Source organism: Callorhinchus milii, unplaced genomic scaffold (genome assembly GCF_018977255.1).
Source record: "Callorhinchus milii isolate IMCB2004 unplaced genomic scaffold, IMCB_Cmil_1.0 Scaffold9, whole genome shotgun sequence".
Classification (NCBI taxonomy): Eukaryota; Metazoa; Chordata; class Chondrichthyes; order Chimaeriformes; family Callorhinchidae; genus Callorhinchus; species Callorhinchus milii.
In genome coordinates, this window is record NW_024704750.1 from 572442 (window position 1) to 591674 (window position 19233).

A 19233-nucleotide genomic window follows, 5' to 3' on the forward strand; every position below is an offset into this window, starting at 1 on the left:
CAAGGTTCTATCTGGCTTTCCAGGTGAATGTTACAGATCTCAAGCCACTAATTAAAAAAGTGAGTTTCTTGCTGGTTCCTGATCAACAACCCTTCATGCCTTCAGTCGCCCTCCCACCTCTCTGCCTTCCCTCAACCCCACCCCTCCCCCATGCTTGGGTCCTGATTCCTGACTGCCCAGCGCCTTGGGAAGTCCTCCCGATGTGAAAGGCGCTCTATAAATGTAATTTTGTTGTTGTTGTTTGTGAGATTTGCTGGGTGCAAATTTAACTGCTGTATTTGGCAACGGATGCAATAAGGGTTTTCAATTGTTCCTGTCCTCATCTGACACCCACTGAGCTAGTTAATAATAATAATAATAATAATAATAATCCTTGCATTTGATATAGCGCTTTCACGTCGGGAGGACGTCCCAAAGCGCTTCACAGAACACATTGTAAAGTGAATTGACTGTATATTTGTGGGCGAACGCGGCAGCCAATAGCGCACAGCAATGTCCCACAAAGTGTCGTAAATTGAAAATGACCAATTTATTATTGTTTTTTGTTTTGGAGGGATTATTATTAGGCTCTGTGTGGAGTAAGGAAACTTGCCCAAGGTTTCACCCTGACCTGCCGGGGATTGAACTCAGGTCTCTCTTGCGAGATCCCTGGCTGATTTTTCTGCCCTGCTCCCTTGGCATTGTGTGATTCTCTATCCTTGTGCCCAGCCAACTCAGCACAGACCAACAACAACAACTTGCGCTTTATAACAATTTTCCCATAGGATGTCTCAAAGCACTACAGAAACAGGAAAAACCCAAACAAGGTGGAAATTAGGAGGGAGTTGATAGAAGGAGGTGCAGTCAAAAAGGTTGAAGAGATTTTGGGGAGAACAGATGAGAGTTAGACCTTGGACGTGACTATAGCTCAGGGCCACATTAGTAAGTACCTGAAATCCAAGGACACAGGTTTGCAGCCCTTGTTCACTACAGGATATATTACTAATCTCAGGTGCATAGCACAAAGGGGAGGTGGTGATAGACAGCCAAGGTTAGGTGCTTTGTAACAGGGAAGAATAGAAAGAGTTAAGATTGGGATGTCAGTCACTTTATCTATCTAATAATGGGTTGTTTTAATCGCATCACATTTCCTAGTTGCTTTCTGAGTTCCGAATGAACTGATCAATTCTTTCTGCTTTGTGAAAGCATCTGCCGCCTATTACCTGCGCTTTTAGTTTCCAAGTCAAAGGAGATAGATTTTCTTATGCAGCAAAACATGTGTCAGTCATTAACACATTAACATGCAATGAAGTCAGACGGTTATGTCACCATCTGATAGAAAGGAAACTTTCACCTTGCGTGACACACAGTGCTCGTGTGACTCTCATTGTACTAATATGTCCACTACTTCCACCCACCATCATTGTTTGAGGAATCCAAGTTGTGAGAATAGGGAGTTCCTCTATTAACTGAAAAGAAAGTAGATCTCATCAATGGCTGTGATCGCTGCCTTGACAAGATTTCCGGTGGAGTGGGAACACAGTCACTTCTGGGTCAGGGGTGTGGGGCGAGGGTTGTAGATTTGGGCCCCACATCGAGACTTTGAACTCAGGATGCAGTGTGGTGCTGTGGGAGTGCTGCATTGTCAGTATGCCGAGTTTCCAATGAGATGTTGAACCACATGCCGTCTGCCTGTTCAGGTGGCCATTAAAGATTCTGTGGTACTACTCAAACAGAATGGAGTTTTTCCCGGAGTCCTGACCAACAATCCCCTAAATAAATTTGATTGTTCACTTCACAGCTGTTTACCGGATGCTTCTGTGCCCAAATTGGTTGCCACTTTTGCCTCCAAAATGCACAGTCACTACACTTTACGAGATATACCAATGGTTACCTTCTCCCTTGCTCAGAGCCCAACCCCGCTACTGAACAATGCTCGAGACGTTATCCCATGTGAAGGGCTAAATAAATGTAAGTTGTTGGAATTCCAGAAAGAATTTTAGCAAAGCAGGATTTTTTTCGATTAAGCAATCCCGATTTTAAAAAGAAATACCATGAATTATCTCTCCCCATCTGGGCATTTTGCAATCAGACATCCCGGTCCATGATTATTTTTTTCAGTAACGTTTAGGCTGTTTGATTCCTGCCCCGGCACGTCTTGGGAATGAGTAACTGCAAGAGTGAAGCATCGTGACTGGTGGCCCAACAGCTTACAGAATGGTCAGGTTGGAGCTTTCCAGGCTGCAGCACAGAGGTAATCCAGTACGGAGGAAAGGGTTAAAAATCTGAAGTAAAGCAAACAACGTTGTCTCTGATGAAAGGTGTCGTGCCAAGAGTCAGTCAGTCTCTCCAGCCCATTTGCTTAACTTCTCCAATTTGATTAGACTTATGCAAACTCAGGAAAATTGACTTCTGCTCAACCTGCTCGCAGTTCCTTGCGCTGTTTGAGGCTGATTCTGAAGTTCGAACGCTCACTTAGATCATAGGTTTCCTGTTGGATAGATGAACTAAAGTAAATCTAGACCCAAATGGAATTTCTCTGATATCCTTCACTGTATAGGAAGCCTTGGAACTAGTCCTCAGTTCTGCAGACCATTGTCTTAACCATTGCATGGAATTAGAATACAGAAAACTAAGAGGGCAAAATAATCAAAGCCTTAGATTAAAAATATACATCAAATAGGAATGAGATTTGATGTATATTTGGACCAGAAATTTCAATCGCTGAGATGCTTAAAGGTTTAGAGAAAATAATAATAAGAATTTTGCGTTTGATACCGCGCCTTATCTCATCTTCGAGATGTCTCAAAGCACTTCACAGGATACACTGTAAAGTGAATTGACTATATACTTTGTGGGCGAAACGTGGCAGCCAATTGAGCACAGCGACGTCCCACAAAGCACAGAACAATCTTTTCAGACACTTCAAGGCAGGTGCAGAACTGGACAGGGATATAAATGGCCAATTTCAGAACAGACACCAGGAAGTATTTCTTTACTCAGAGGGAAATTAACATGTGGAACAGAGCTACCAATAAAGGTGATAAGAGACCAGGATGCTACCCTGTCTTAAACAACAGCTCCATACTGTAACAGGAAGGTGGTAGGAGCTGTATTCTAGAAGGATGAGATCAAATGGGGTGAAGGGCCGTGTTCATGAGCATCACTCTTGTGATCTTGTATTTACAATTCAAATCTGTAGTCAGTCGTACAGGATGCTGCACAGCTGTGGCAATTTGGCTGCACTTTACCTGAGACTGGGCCTGGGCGTCAGCAAATAATAATAATAATCCTTTCATTTCATAAGTAGCCTTTGACGGCAAAACACCTCAAAACATTCATTCCTGTTAGGTCAGGGTTCTGTATTTTCAGGGAAATGCAGCAGCCATTTGCACACAAGATCCCACAAACAGCCACAAGAGGAATGGCTGACTTTTAGCTCCAGGCTAGATTACACCAACAGTTTGCTTGCTGGTCTCCCCAACTCTTCCCTGCACAGGCTGCAGACTCTCCAGAACCCTGCACCCTATGACCTCTCCCGCTCTGCCAATCTATCACTCCCGCCCACTGGCTTCCCACCCCAATGGATCCCAGTTTTTGCTTTTAAATCCCTCTTGTGTTCTCACTCCATTTCCATGTCTCTCCAACTTGCTGCCTCTCTCCCCTCTATCAAGGTGCAACTCAAAACGTACCTCTTTGACTATATATTCCACTTTTAAATATTAATAATAATCCTTGCATTTGATACAGCACCTTTCATGTCGGGAGGACATCTCAAATTGCTTTATAAGATAAACTGTAAAATGTAATGACTGTGTACTTTGTAGGCAAATACACCTGGCAATTTGCACACAATATGTCACAAAAAGCCATGAATTGAAAGAACAACTTTATTTGGGGGATTGTTAGCAATTTATAATAATAATAATCCTTGCATTTGGTATATCCCCTTATCATGTCAGAAGGACGTCTCAAAGCTTTTCACTGAAAAGGCTGTTATATTCCTGGACACTATCTGGATGGACACAGCAGAAACAGGTAAACAGATTATGTAACTATTATTTTATTAGGATTTGCCTATAACCTACTTCGACTCCTATTAAGGAGAATGGATGCCTGTGGTTTCTTTAAAACGTTCTGTCCTGAGGGCTAAACTCTATGTTAGCGCACCAGCCTGGGATTCTTTATACTGTCATTTCACAAGGATGAGGGTCACTGTTCGAGGGGTCTGCAGTTTGAATGTTAGAATAACAACAATCTTTATATTCGATACAGAGTAAACCTCACTTAAGTCGTATCATTCGTTTAATATGACTTATGCCAAGTATGAGCTATGGCAAACTTTTTTTTCCCCCTCTCATGGTGGAACTGAATGTAAAAAATAATTAAAATAAAAATGCTCCTCGGAACAGCTGAGCTTCTCCTTGATGAGAAAATACCTGCGTTTATTTCATTTTTTAAAAGTCTTGTGAAACAAGAGCTCCCATGATTCAGAAAGTGAATTAGAAATGCTAACCACTAACAGTGAAGAGGGAAACAGCAAGAGATCAGCCACACAATTGGTTCCTGTTAAATTCGCTTTTATTTTGCTTGCTGCTATACAAACGTACTGATTTCTCTAACTGCAAGAAGGTACACACAAGGCAAATTAAAAATATAAAGAGGGAAAGATGGGTTAAAATGACTGATGTAGGTATACACACACACACAATAAGTTGGAAAAAAAATGTCTTCTAACCAGCCTGTGTACAAACACAAACAGTCAAAACTAGTACTCGGCTCTTTCTTTCAATGTCGCAAATTGTGACTAATATTGTAGATGTGCCTTAATGTTGCCCTTTAACATTTTAGATCTTGACAGCACTAGGTAGGGTATAGCCTGGTATGTGTTCTTTCATAACCAAATAGCCGTAGCAAGTTTCACGTTCACCCGCCTGAATGGGATCTTCCCACTCCTGTTAAATGGATGGAGCACATGCCACCTGCTCACAAGGACTTGTAGCATTTTAAAAAAAAACTATATTCTCTGCCTATTCTTGCAGGATTGCGTTGTTAGTAAAAATGTTTTTGTCACATTTCTAATAATAAATATAAAGTCGAAAGAGGAGGGATGGGAGGAAAGAGAGAGGAAAAAATTAAAACCCTCCATTTCTCAGAGACTCGTATTTGCTCCAAAGGAAGGATTTTAACATGCGTTTTGAGGTTTAAACATTGTTTTAGTAAAAAAAAATTCTACCTGGTGATGTGAAGGTGAAGCAGGTTCGAGCTGTGACAACATGAGCAGATTGTCTGATCTCAGTGCGGAGGGAGTATTCAATGTTTTCAGAGTGGCCAGTGGTGTAGGTGGGTAGGTGGTGGGGGGAGGAGGGAGAAGATCAGAGGAGAGTCATCTCTTAGTCTCTCTCTCATTTTCCCAGATACAAAAATTGTGTTGTTAGAAGCATTAATTCCTGAAGCCAGTGGGCAGAGCCCTGCGACCTTTCGCTCTTACACAGACTGAGATGGGGTTTGGTGGAAGTGTTTAAATGGTGATGGTTCAGAAAATGTGATTGTTGAGTTCTTGTTCAGTATGGAAGTACATATCTACTGTTGCTCAATGTAACACTAAAAGAGATGCAGCAGGTGAAACACAGCATAGATCAGGTTACACCTCCCACCCCCTCCCCTTCCTGTGCACCCCTACCTCCCAAGCCCCTGAGCCAGACCCAGCCGGCAGCACTAATCGATTATGGCCTCCTGCAGACACCCCTGGGATTTAAAGACCTCAGGGACCTTGGTGTCCAGTTTGCAGATCACTTTGTAGATGCCTTTTTTCCAGGCTGGATCAGTGTCTTTTCCCAGATAGACTGCGTTAAAAAACTCCCGAAGAGTCACTTCCGCCACCTCCAGAAAGGTATCGGGAATCTGAGGAGGAATGTTACAATTATAATAATACTAATCCTTGCATTTGATACAGCACCTTATCATGTCTTATCACAGAGTATACTGTAAAGTGGATTGATCGTGTATTCTGCGGGTGAAATGCGGCAGCTAATTTCATACAGCAGGTTTTGCCCTGCCAGGGAATCAAACCCAGGTCCTCTTGCTTGTGTAGCAAGCACTCGAACCATGACTCTATGGAACTCCAATTACATCGTACAGAGTACGTCTGGTCCAGCAAGAGACACAAACCACAACAGCACTTGCATTTTTAAATAGCTCATTCTTGCGTTCAAAATATCTCTTAAGTGCTTAGTAAGTATTGTCAAGTGTAGGGATGAGGAGGGGGTGAACAGTCTCTGTTCATGGCACAGATGAGGGCACAAACCCACAGTGCCGTAGAACCACACCCAACCATCCTGTTATCGGTTGCAACCAGCCCTTCGCTGGCCCACTATAGCCCAAGGATGAGACCTGGGAAACGAAGCACTGGTGAAACCCTGGCTACCACAGCCTCCTGTCTCACAGATCCTCCGGGCAAGAGCTAATGCAGTGCCTGACGCGGGTGATACTCAGCCTCTCTGTGGTGTTACAGAGCGATGCCTGGGAAAGGAATGTCTTAGCACTGAGTTAAGCAAACAGTCTTAATCCCAGCAGGCTAACTTCCCACCGTAAGAATGCACAGAATCTTTTCTCAGTGTCCTTTGCCAACGACCATTTCATCCTCACTCAGGCGTGTCAAGGACTTAATCCCAGGGTTGTTTTAGCGAGATAGCGTGGCTTCCGTTTCCCACACTTTGGTAAATGAGTGCCTCGTACTAAGGTCAGCAGTTGGGAGGAGAGGGAGCCTTAGGAACGCAGAAGACTGGAAAAGAGCATTAGTGTCTGCCTGACCAGTCTAACTATCTCATACCATTGTTCACTGTCTCTCATTCTCTTGTCTCTACACCTCCACCAAATGCCTGTCATTTGATTAGTTGCATGTGTCCAACGAGATGTCTGGATTGGAACTACCGAAATTCCGGCAAAAGTGCTGAAAAGAGGCCAGGGAACAAAACGCTTCTTTCTGTGTGTGTGTGTATGAGAGAGATAGTGCTCCGACACACAACATGGTCTCAAGGTGTCAGGGAAGTGGTGGTGGACTGACTGACCTGAAAGTCGTTGGCTTTGTTGTAGTGCATGTTGAGGGCGCGGAAGAGTTCACAGTCCCTGGTGACCTTCAGGTCGTTGGTGTCGGTGATGCCGTCGGCCATAGCCTGTCGGGCAGATTTCTCCATCTGGATGTAGTAAAACTCGCGGAAGTTACTGAACCATTTGATCAGCTGAGAAGTGATGCATCTGTTGAACTGGGATTGGAACACAAACAAGGCATCTGGTTACTCGAGTCATGTCTATGTGGGATGCATGGAATTCTCAGTTTGGTTTGGAGACTCATAAACATATGTCAGACACCCAGCTGACCAAAAAATATTTATAATAACTACCTGTGCACAAGGTGAGGAGAGAACAAATGGTGGACAGCAAAGGATCTGAAGATCTTAGAGGAAAGAGAGACCACAAATAGAAGGTGGAGCAAATCAGGGCTGTCCTGACTCTAAGCAGTGCAGTGTTGGCAGGAATCTGTTCCCATAGTAACATTTCAATGAAATCGTAGTAATTTATTCTATGAGGCAGTTGATGTCAAGCACTGCCACAGGAGAGGTTCAATCCAGGATAAACTTTTAATGGGACAATAAGGCTAATCCTGTCCAGCAATCATGGCACAGGTGGGGCACAAGTTCAATCCAGGAACCAATCTAGGCAACTTGACCCATTGTACTTACGCCAGCTCTACGTTATAGATAACCTTTTAGTCCAGGACATTGACTTGTTGAACAAACAGCTTGATGCTGTAATTGGAAGCTATTAGGGTGGGTATTTTGGAAAGATGAGATGAAATGGGCCAAAGGGCCTTATTCATGCAAAATTCTCTTGTGATCATTCATTCTCTCACACAAGCTAACTCCAGGCCTTAATCTCCCTGTTGTTCACACATGCAAATACAGGGAAAGATGCAGTCAACAGACGGAGCCTCGGTTTTATCAGCACAGGTCTATTTGTGTAAAAAAGTCGTTAGTGAGAAGACCACAAATATTCCAGGGCAAAGGTGTGTGCTTTGTCTTGGGCAGTTAATAAGAAACTCCTTTCTCCTTTCCAATGTGATTGTTAATATCCATCAGGCTGGAACTTGGTTTAAAGGCTGACCGAGAAATGCAGCAAACCCTCAATGCAGTGCACCCCACTACTACTATTGTAGTGTCATTCTAGACTTTGAGCTCAAGTCACAACGTGGGACTTGAACCCACCTTCTGACTCAGCAATGCCCAACATGGTGCTTGTCGACATTTGCAAATGTAAATGAGTGTGCTCTTCGAAAGCTGAAAGAGACTGAAGTAAATTTGACAGCAGCTTCACCCACAAAATACACAGTCACCCCACTTTACAGGATACTCTGTGAAGCACTTTGAGATATCTCAATAATGAGATGAGGCACTATATCAAACGCAAGAATTATTTATTAATGCAATTAAACTGCAACTAAACTGTGGGTCTGACCGGAGAGAGCAGAGATGTGATAAGGCGCTATATCAAATGAAAGCTTTATTATTATTATTGTTATTATTGTAAGGATGAGCTTGTGCAAACCGATTTGGATTTGCGGTTATGCCAATAGCTGGAGACGGTGAATAGGGGAAGCTTGGTTTTCTCTCTGGATAGAATGTGTTATCCCACCTGAACTGGGAATGTTCGTTGGGATTCGCCACATTTGTCCCATTGAAAGTGAGTGGGAATTTTATCCTGGATTGAACCTGTGCCGGGGGAAGCTATTGACACCAACACTTGTGTACCTTGTTCCCACTGATCCTTTACCCCTCACTTCACCGAGCAGTGCCCGTGGGAAGATGATGGTAGAGTGGTTAGCGCAGCCTCGCACTTCAGAGAAAACAGCGCCTTTGTGGCCGAGTGAACAAGTCTGCCTTTCTCCTGGGAGACACTCACTCTCAGGAGATTAAGGGAGGAATCCGCGCTCGGATCAGTGCTCAGCTTCTGATTAAACCGTCTGCTCAGCTGTCAGTTCCCGTTCTCCTCTCCCAGGGAAACTGAACCATTTAAAAGGACAAACCCTTCGCATTCCAGCACCTTTCCCAAAGGAAAGTATCTGCTATTCCCAGCGCAGAATCACAGCCCAACCTGACGTTCCTGTGCCCCTCACATTGTATACTTGTAGGCCGGGCCGCTACCCTATCAGAAACCTGAGATTCCACCTGCTCTTAGCCTGTGAGATACAACGTAGATTCACTAGGTTGGTACCTGGGATGAGGGGGATGAGTTATGAGGATAGGTTGAGCAATTTAGGCCTACATTCTCTAGAATATAGAAGAATGAGAGGTGATCTTATAGAAACCTATAAGATTATTAAGGGGCACGGCAGAATAGATAGTGGGAGACTTTTTCCCCTGGTTGGAGAAACTATAACCAGGGGTCACAGTCTTAAAATTCAGGGTAAGCCCTTTTGCACTGAGCTGAGGAAAAACTTCTTCACTCAGAGGGTAGTGAATTTATGGCATTCTCTACCCCAAAGGGCTGTAGATGCTCAGTCCTTGAACATATTCAAGACTGATTGATAGATTTCTTGTGGATAAAGCGATATGGAGATAAGGCGGGCGGGTGGAGTTAGAATAGATCAGCCATGATCTTATTGAATGGCGGGGCAGGCTCGAGGGGCCGAATGGCCTACTCCTGCTCCTAATTCTTATGCTCTTATGTTTTAACTTTTAAGATTGAGCAGAATTGTGGAAAATATTAATAATAATCCTTGCATTTTATATAGTGCTTTAACACGTCATTGAGACGTCTCAAAGCACTTCTCAGAATATACTGTAAAGTGGAATGACTATGTATTTTGTACACGAAACGCGGCAGCCAATTGCGCACAGCAGTTATTCACAGCAGAAATTCTTCAATCCAGTTTTAATGTGAGAAATATTGGAACTCAAGAAACAGAAAAGACCATTACTGTCTAAAATCTCTGAAGCAGTTTACAATGGGTTCTTTGCATCCTCTTACCTTGACATCAGGAAAGTAGGTTTTCAGCGTGTTGGAGCTGGGATAGCGAGTGTAGAAAAACATCAGCTTGGCTTTCTTCAGGTGGTTGGGTGTCAGGCCCTCTTGAATGTAAAGAGTTGTTAAGGAAACACTGAGATAGTTAACTCTGCTTGAATCAGTTTCCTCTCCAATTCCTACCACAAATTGTCACCTTCCCCCCACCCCCCCACTCCCCCTCTCTCACTTGTCATGTTTTGATGGCGATCAGCTCTTGACTATCCTCTGTGTGAAGCAGTATCTCCCCAGTATCTATCCTGAATGTGCGTTCACAAACCCATCTGGGCTACTCTCACTCAGTTGGTTCAAGCCTCACATTGAAACTTGAGTTAGTCTTGACCTACCACCCCAGTGCAGTGATTGGCGAGCACTGCATGGAAACCGTCTTTCAGACGAGACAAGAGATCCTGTAGAAAACCTAAATTCTAAAAGAGAAGATATTTTCCTGGTCTCCTGGCTGGATTAGATCAATCATTCAATTCAAGGTGTTTGTGGAACTTTGTTAAGCACAAAATAGCTGCCACTTTCACCAACAAAAATCACTCCACTTGATTGACGTTACCTGTACAGCACTTGGAGACATTTTGCAGTGAGATAAGGCGCTACATCAAAATCAAAGATTATTACTATTCCAAGTGCACCTTGCTCTCTGAATGACATTCAATACAATAGTGCTTGGCTCATCGAAGGCTCTTGTCTTAGCGGTGCATTTGAATAATGTAAGACAGACTCGGTGCCAAGCACTTATCAGCTGGATCCCATCCCGACCCCCAGTCTCCAACCTTGAATATAACCCTTGAGGCCAAGATTGAAATTAAATTAGAATATCTTTGAAAGGCACATTTGGCCTTCAAATGAAAAGAATCATATCCTCATATTTTCTTTTTTCAACCACTTTCCTGTGGACAGTCTGTGAAAGGATGTTGGCAGCTGAATATTGCCTGCATTACCATCATAAACTCTTTGCAACAATAGTCAGCATGGAGCAGTGAGCGGTAATGAAAAGCTTCGAAGCTATTCAGTGGTCCTTCTGAGTATCATTGCTAATCCCTTTTACAGCAACGCACTCATTCATTATGGTTCTGTAATCCATCTTAATTAAAAGATGCCTATTTACATATTAAATAAACAAGGAGACAAAAGCACTGTCTAATTTCATTTGAGGATATCGTTCACTTAATGGGCTCCTGTTTTAAGTTGCTCTTTCCCATCTCTTAATGTTTTTGTTGCCATTCTCTTCATGTGTGGAGGTGGGATGTGTATTGGGGCGAGAGAGAAGTGTTTGCCATTACATGATACTTTCAGGTCCTGCCAATCCTTATGATCTCTTCGCAGTTCATCACTTGGCACGGTTCTTGCATCTAATAACCGTTTTTACACTACTCCAGCACGTTGTCTCCGTAGGCAACCAGCGATGGTCAGTCAGCTGGTAATGTACAAGAGGCTTTGTTGACTGGATAAGGAAACCCCGCTTTCGGGATCAGGCCTCCAGCTTCCTCTGGGTATCAACAATCCGACTCAACAATATGATGTAGGAGGTCCAGAGCCGAACATGCCCGGTGTCATTCCATCTGGACAACAAGAACAAATAACATCAAATTACATTTGTAAAGTGCCCTTCCTGTTGTGAGGATGTCCCAAGGCACTGGCGTCATGGAATATCTTTCCCGCTGACACTGAGATGTTTATAGTGTGAAAGGCACTATACAAATGTAAATAGCCAGATTGTCCACTTGACGCAGATTGTCTTTGGAGCCCTTACAATCAGGACTTTGAATCTACTCCCACCAAAAAAACACATCTAAAATCTATGTGAGAACCTCTGTATATTCTATGGTTTCTTAGGCGTGGGTTTGGGAAGCAGGTAGGACCAGAATCCTCTTTTGGGACAAGAGGCACACGGGAACAGATATCACAAGTTCTTAAATCTAGTCTTAATATGGAGTAAGAACGTAGAAGTGAGGCTAGTTGGTAGCTCTTTTAAAGAACTGTCACAGGCATAAAGGGCCGAATGACCTCCTTCTGTGCTGCAGGATTCTATGATTCTAATGGAAATTGTTTTGCAGCAATTTTTAAATTAAGATTGTGTGACTTTAAGGCAACGGTCTTAAAGCTGAGAGCATTAGGCTTTGGGACCTCACATCTCTGTGTTGTTGTTGTTCGAGCCTGGGGTGGATCCTGGCAAGGAGTCCAGTGCAACATGGATGGAGAGACAGCTTCTCCCTGTGGTTGTGTGTTCAACAGCAGTGACCCCTCTTGTCCATGTTTTGGGCTTTTATGTAAAGTTGGCAAGACTTCATTTCAAAACCTGACTGACCTCCTCCTTGTCTATCAAAAAGCATCTGATGCAAAATCTACTTCATGAATTCTTATCAAAGCCCCTTTCATACATTAATTCACCCTCACCTTTAATATTGGCCCTTTCTTGTGCACATTTAAAGGGGCATAGGCTTCATGATAAAATGGTCACCACTCCCCCCATCCTTGGGGCAATGGAGCAGACTCATCACCATTGCCTGACCTGCCCAAGACAAGTGAGGGTGAAGATTGTGCTTATATAATATAATAATCCTAGAATTTGATATAGCGCCTTATCACGTCTGAAAGAGCTTCACAGGATTTACTGTAAAGTGAATTGCCTGTATATTGATGCCAGCCAATTGCGCACAGCACTGTTCCACAAACATTCGTGATTGAATGACAGTTTTTGTTTTGAGGGATCATTATCCCCGGAAAGTAATCCACTAACCAATTAACAACCAGGTTGTCCTATATTCCCTTGCTCAGACACTCACTTCTCACCTCAAACCTCCTCCATTCCAACCTATTCCTATAAATGCATACTTGTTCTATATCTAACCTTTCCTATATGAATACAATATGCAGACATTTTTGAGTATTAAACCGGATGAATCTCATTCAACAATGCTATCCCTGTATCAATATCTACACTTAAAAGGCTAAACAAAAAAGTTACAGATAAGAAAGAAACAACTAAAAGGTTTTCTGTCGCATTTGGAAACAAAGAGACACTTGTAAAGGATATATTAATTGATGTGTAGGGAGAGACTTCCGCCAAGCTATGGAGATCTCCACATTCAGCCTTAATGTGAGTCAGACACAGACTATCCACTGGGCCCTGGTGAAAGCGCGAGTATGGCTGTTGAGTCATGTGATGGGGAGCAATCTTTGATCTCAGCTTCACCGTTTCCCAGGAAAGATCTATAGATTCGGGAGAGGCTGGGTCCTTGGCAGAGGAGGAGAGATTGTGTCCTATATCCGCATGCATCCCGTAACTCATCACAGGTACAGGCAAATCATTCAAAGGCAACTGAGAACCAAGAGCTATTGCTAATGCTGTGCTGGTGTGACCAATCTGACAGGGTGGTTTGATCACTGGGTTGACCAGGCTGGGCTGGGATGATTTTCTCACCACCAATGGTAAGGCCTCAGTTTGATCCTGAATATCAAAGGTTTGAGGATTCTCAAAATATTGGTGTATCGTGGGCTCCTGGGGACACCGCAGCTCTTGGCTCGGCATCCTTAGGTTGGTGCTGTCACTCTGCACAGCGTCTTTGGGCCTTGAAGGGGGGAAAGGATGAAATGACTGAGAGGAGCTTGAAGGTTTAACTGAGAACAACTGCACCACAGAGTCCACAATGTGAGCTACTGCATTGCTCAGTTCATACTTCAGGGCATCTGCGAGATGTCGTCCCTCAACAAGAGAGAATGAAAAATGATTATTGCTGTTGAATTTTCTGTCCGTGTTTTGATGTCTGGTCGTGTCTTTCCCTGAAGTCAGCTCCCTGTCTTGGGTAAGAGCTTGGACATAGTCAATGTAGAGAGAGTGATCCACATCTGACAGGTCACGGGCAAATTTCCCCTGCGCATCTTCATCGTTCTCTGCCTTGCAAGCAGTACCGTCCAAGGGAAAGTTGGCATCTGGCAGGTCCTCTTCCTCTTCTTGTTCCAGCTCGTTGGTGTCATACACCTGGAAAAACTTTTCCTGAAGTTCTAGGAGTTTTCCCTGCATTTCCTGCAGCTGTTGTTTCAACCTGTGGCATTCCTCTCTCCTGTGTTTCTTGAAGGATGAAGCTATCAAGTTCTTGGGACTGCGTTCCTCCTCATCCTCCTCCTCGTCCTGTTGTTGTTGATGTTGTTTTTGCTGCTGCTGCTGCTGCTGTTGTTGTTGTTGTTGTGGAAGCCGCTGCTTACGTTTGTTCTCTTTGTATTGGTCCCTCAAGCCTCCCTGCTGGTGACTGCCGTCCTTCTCGAGCTCGTTGCTAGGAATGGCGACAGTGGGAGAGCTGCTCATGCCACGGATGATATTCTCCACTCTTGCTCTCTTAGCTCGCAAGTGCTCATCAAAGAAACGATCCCCTTCGACGCTGCTCGTGGCATGGGCTTCACTGAGAGGCAAGGAAAGGTCCTGCACGCTATCTTTGGAGGAATTGCTGCTCCTGTCCTCTTGAGAAGATTCTGTGGTCGAACTGGATACGTTACTGGAAGAGAAGAAGAGCGAGTGGTCTACTGGACTGTTTTTCTTGGTAGTTTTCTTCCAGAATTGGGATATGATGGCCCTGTTTGTATATGATGTTGCTGAGCCCTCAAACAGGTTCCTTTTGAGGCGCATGTGAAGCCGGCTTGTTTGGTCCCCTTCAAAGTAGCAGGGACTGGACCCTTCCGCGTCCTGATCAGAGATGCTCAGGTTCATTGGGTAGATGGTGGGGGCAGCGCTTTGCTTAGAGATACACTCATCAAAGGGGTTTGGGATTCCCGAGTCAAACCTTCTTTGCTCAGATTCCACAGCCAAAGGGGATGTGCTGTGGCAGTCAGGCATCCCCGGGAAGTCACCCCACTTCTGGTACAGAAGACCTCAGACCTGGTTAATAAAAGACAGAGATGTTACTTTGTGCCCTTTCTGACGGAATCAACAGCGATTGCTTTGCCCTTTTATTTGCAACACTGAGCTTTGTTCTCTTCAATAGCCACCTGTGGAATCACGTAGGGAGAGCCCCAAAAGTAGGGTTTTCCGTTATCTAAAGCTGACTAAAAATAAACTCCTGATGTGAAGTATTAACCGACAACCTTCTGACTCAGGAGCCAGAACTCTACCTGTTCCAGGCTGAACAGATCAAACTGAGAAAATCATCCCCAAATCAGAGGTTGAATACTTTGTTCCCCAATTCAATACAAAATTAAACCAGAAAACACATCACACAATTGGCAATTTTACACACTAAATGTATGTTTCTAAATAATCTTTCTGTATCTGAAAGAGGGTTGACTACAAGTTATTTTGAAGTCTAGCAAATGGAAAGTGGTTTGGTCCATTGACTTTCCACGTGAGCATAATGAACACTTACTGCCTACACGAAGTAACCGCCCACCTATAAAGTACTCGGTCACCATAAATCTACATAACTTCGGTAACTGTAAGGTGCTTTCAAACATTCTCCTGACGTCAAAGGCACTAAACCAAACAAGAGGATTATTAGTATTTTCTTATTATGATAGAAGTGAAGTGGAAGGAGTTTGATCTATTGCACATAGCAAAGTGAATGGGACAGAGAGTAAATGGGATGGAGAGTGATTCACCAATTTCTAGGTATAACTGAAGTTCATGGGATGGGGTTGGAGACATTAGAATCCACTGAAGCAAATAAAAAGAGATTTAATCTGTTGCAAATCTATTCAAACCTAGATTCTGCCTCTTTTAATTTAAAAAAAACAGGAGATATGAATCTTGTGGCAGCGGATAAAGACCAGTAATAAATATTCATCATTTACTGTGGAATCCTGTAGCTCAGTGGTTAGAGCACTCGCCTCGAAAGCGAGGGGACTGGGTTTGATTCCCGGGCAGGGTGAAACGTTAAAGGCAAGTTTCCTTACTCCACACTCCTCTGTTCACCTAGCAATAAGTAGGAACCTGATTGTTAGTCAATTGGTGGATCGCTTTTCCAGGGGTAATAATCCCTTCAAAAATAAATAAAATAACAATAATTTGGTCACTCAATCCACGACTGTTCGTGGGTCGCTGGTGCGCGCAATTGGCTGCCGTGTTTCACCCACAAAAGTGAAGCGTCTCGAAGATGTAATAAGGCGCTATATCAAATGCAAGGATTATTATTATTATCATGCCTCAATGTATTGTGCTAAACATACTGTTAATGATTCGGCATCAGCAGTGTGTAGTGTGGGATGTTTAACTTCCCAGATTGTGGCTGAAGTGCCAGACTGGCTACTGTGCTCTGCCAACCTTGAGTGACAATGAATCACGAGTTGAAACCCACTCACAAAGTAGATCTTACCAGAACAGGATGATACTGTACTTCCATATGGGGCTGAAAATAATCCTAATTGTTCTTCACTGTTTTCAAGAGGATGAGGAGGAGGGAGTGAGGGGGGGGGGGGGGGTTGTTTTGTTAAATTTGACTAAATAAACATTTCCCTCTCTGAAAAAATATTGATTGTATTTTCATATGAGGAAAGGACTCCTTAATTAAAAAAAAGGAGAAAGGAAACCATCAGTTGAATAGAGCAGAGCTGCGGTTGGAGGGAGAAATAAAGCGTCCCCGAAATTCCACTTCATCTTAGCTTTTAAGACCAATTTATGTTCAAATTCAAGATTGGTTAGAATTGTCTTAAATTCTTAGTTTGTCCGAATTAAGGCCCAAATGAAGAATTTTACACAAATTCTACAACGATTTTAAGTTTTAAGACAAAACTATTCACAATTCATAAATGCAACCAAGGATTTCTGTCGCTGAATGTCACTGCGAGTAGTTACTCGGTGGATTTCTGCTCTGTAGGTTTTTGTGTCCAGTCATTTGTATGATTAGGTTTGGAGGAATTTCACTGTTCAGCTTTTGTGTGAGGTGCTTGTTGACTGAGTGAGGCGTTTGCGTATTGTTGTTTTGTATTCCAGAGTTTGCTATCGGCCTTTTCGTCAGCTTTTCCTGATTGTTTTCAATCCCGTAGCTTGTGTCTTCTATCAGCATTATCCCAGATGTAAGGTTTTGGACATTTGCAGTGAGGTGGAAAGGAACGTGGTGGGTCAGTGAGTTTCTGGTCATGTCAATTTTGTGGCTGAGTGTCCAAGTTTACTCTCTGTTGCAAACGCACTTGGTTTGATTGTCTATGTATCTTTTATACTCGTGCCAGCCCTGGTTTTTGATTATCATTCTCCTGTTGGCTCTTGGTGTCTCTGGTCGTGTATTGTATCAGTATGCACTACAGCATTTTGCCGTTCTCTATTTGAGCTGTGCTTGAACCAAAATATACATTAAGCAAGACTGTGCTTCTTTATACTGTGGATGCACGAGAGAAGTTCGGATGAAGAAAACCCTTCAACCCATTTGATCTCCCCACCACCCCACTATAATAATAATGATGCTTGCATTTGATATAGTGTCTTATGTTGTTGAGACGTCTCAAAGTGCTTCACAGCATATACTGTAAAGTGAATTGACTCTGTATTTTGTGGGAATACCAACTACTATTGTCCCCATTACTGCACCAAGCTATTTCTTATATGACCACAGCTTCCTAGCCTGGTAACCCGTTCCAGCCCTTGAATACCCTCAGTGTAAAGAAATACTTCCGGGTCTCTGTTCTAAAATTGCCCTTTACAACTCGAAGCTTATGCCTTCCTGTTTTGCAGCTGTGGCAAATCTAAAAGCATTGTTTTGGCTTTGTTTTCTCTGTTACCAGCTGCTTTGGCATCTCGTTCTCCACTCGTCTATTTGGGGAATCATCTGTGTCACAAGCTTCGATTCTGTGGCTTTCAGACAGGCAAGCTGCCAGCCTGTGGCCTCCCTCCCCGCTACCCCCTCTCCCGCTAAAAGTTAAAAGGTGAAAGGGGAGCATTGTTCCTTTCATTATCCCAAACCTGTCCCAGGTGTCAATAGAAGAAGTTGAAACAGCCCTGCAGACAACGTCTGTTTTCTCCAGATAAGTGGGAAGAAATTCCACCCGCGTCTCGATTTACTGTATTTATGGTACATTTTGGAGCATCCAGAATTCGGCAAATTCTTATACACAGCCTTAATTTTGCATTTCTTTACATTTTTTCTGTTCTTTTCTGTCACAAACCGACAAAGACTCAATTCAACAATTTGCCAAATTCTGCACCTTGTTAATAGAATGAATCTGGATCTGAGTGGAACTTCTCCCTCCCCAAAGGGTTGCCCCATCCATGGCCCTGATCAGTTTGGGAAATTCAACTGACTGGAAGGAATCTTTCATGTTTGGGATCTCAGTTTACAATCTGACAAAGCCGCAAATACCACTACAAAACAGGAGGGCACAGGCTCTGAGTTATGAAGCTGCAATTTTAGAACAGAAACCAGGAAGTATTTTTTACACAGAGGATATTGAATAGCCGGGTTATCAGGAAGGGTGGTAGAGGCCAGGACGCTGGGCTCATTGAAAAAATAGCTTGATGCCGTACACAGAGCAACTTAAGACCTCTTTAAAGCTGTTTGGACTTTTGTAAAAATCGCAACTTCAAATAATACAACACAAACTTGCATTTATATAATTGGGGGGGGGGGGGGGAGACAGGAGGGATGTGACAGACACATGTTTAAAAGGGTTTTGATGACAGGAAGGAAGGGAGCAAGACAGAGATTTTTGGAGGGAGTTTCAGAGAGCAAGGGATTAGTGGCTGAAAGCTGAGATAGAACAACCGGTGGCAGCGAATTAGAGCATGGAAGCGTATCGACGATCTCCCTCCGTTTTACATTATTTTACACCCTGTGAATTTATTCGTTCATCTGTAATACTTTCCCCGGCAAATAACATTTCAATAACACTTAGTCCCATCCCTTTTGTTGCTTGTCGGGGGTACATTTGTTTCAATCTAATTAAGTCATATTGGGTTTTACTACTTTAGGGTCTGTCTGTGCCCAATAGTAATTGGAGAGTTCTGAAACATGCTCTGAAGAATGTCAGAGTAAGCTTGGGTTCTGTCACGTTTCACCACTTTAAAGAAAGAAAATGATTCCTGGAAAATGTGTTTAGTTTAAGCTCGAGGTGTTTCGTGCTCAGGCCCGGTGTTTGTGTATCATCTGCAAATAACAACAACTTACATTTATTTATATAGCGCCCCTCGATTTATATAGGCATTTATATAGGCAACGGGTAGCGGTTTGGGTAGTAAACAGATCGGAAAGGTACGGAGGTGCCTGG

The 19233-nt window shown here is 43.4% G+C and overlaps 1 protein-coding gene and 1 non-coding gene across 2 annotated transcripts; one reads left to right on the forward strand and one right to left on the reverse strand.

Moving 5' to 3' along the window:
* Window positions 1-4548: 4548 nt before the first annotated feature.
* On the reverse strand, window positions 4549-14881 carry LOC103188492 (prospero homeobox protein 1). Its single transcript, XM_042338098.1, has 5 exons — window positions 14257-14881; window positions 13088-14211; window positions 10006-10113; window positions 7050-7244; window positions 4549-5883 (listed from the first exon to the last, which is right to left on the reverse strand). The coding sequence occupies exons 1-5, from the start codon at window positions 14879-14881 to the stop codon at window positions 5698-5700; spliced, it is 2238 nt and encodes a 745-aa protein (XP_042194032.1). The 3' UTR covers window positions 4549-5697.
* A 955-nt stretch (window positions 14882-15836) lies between these two features.
* On the forward strand, window positions 15837-15909 carry trnas-cga. The gene has a single exon. It is a non-coding gene; the product is annotated as a tRNA-Ser (tRNA).
* The last annotated feature ends 3324 nt before the right edge of the window (window positions 15910-19233 follow it).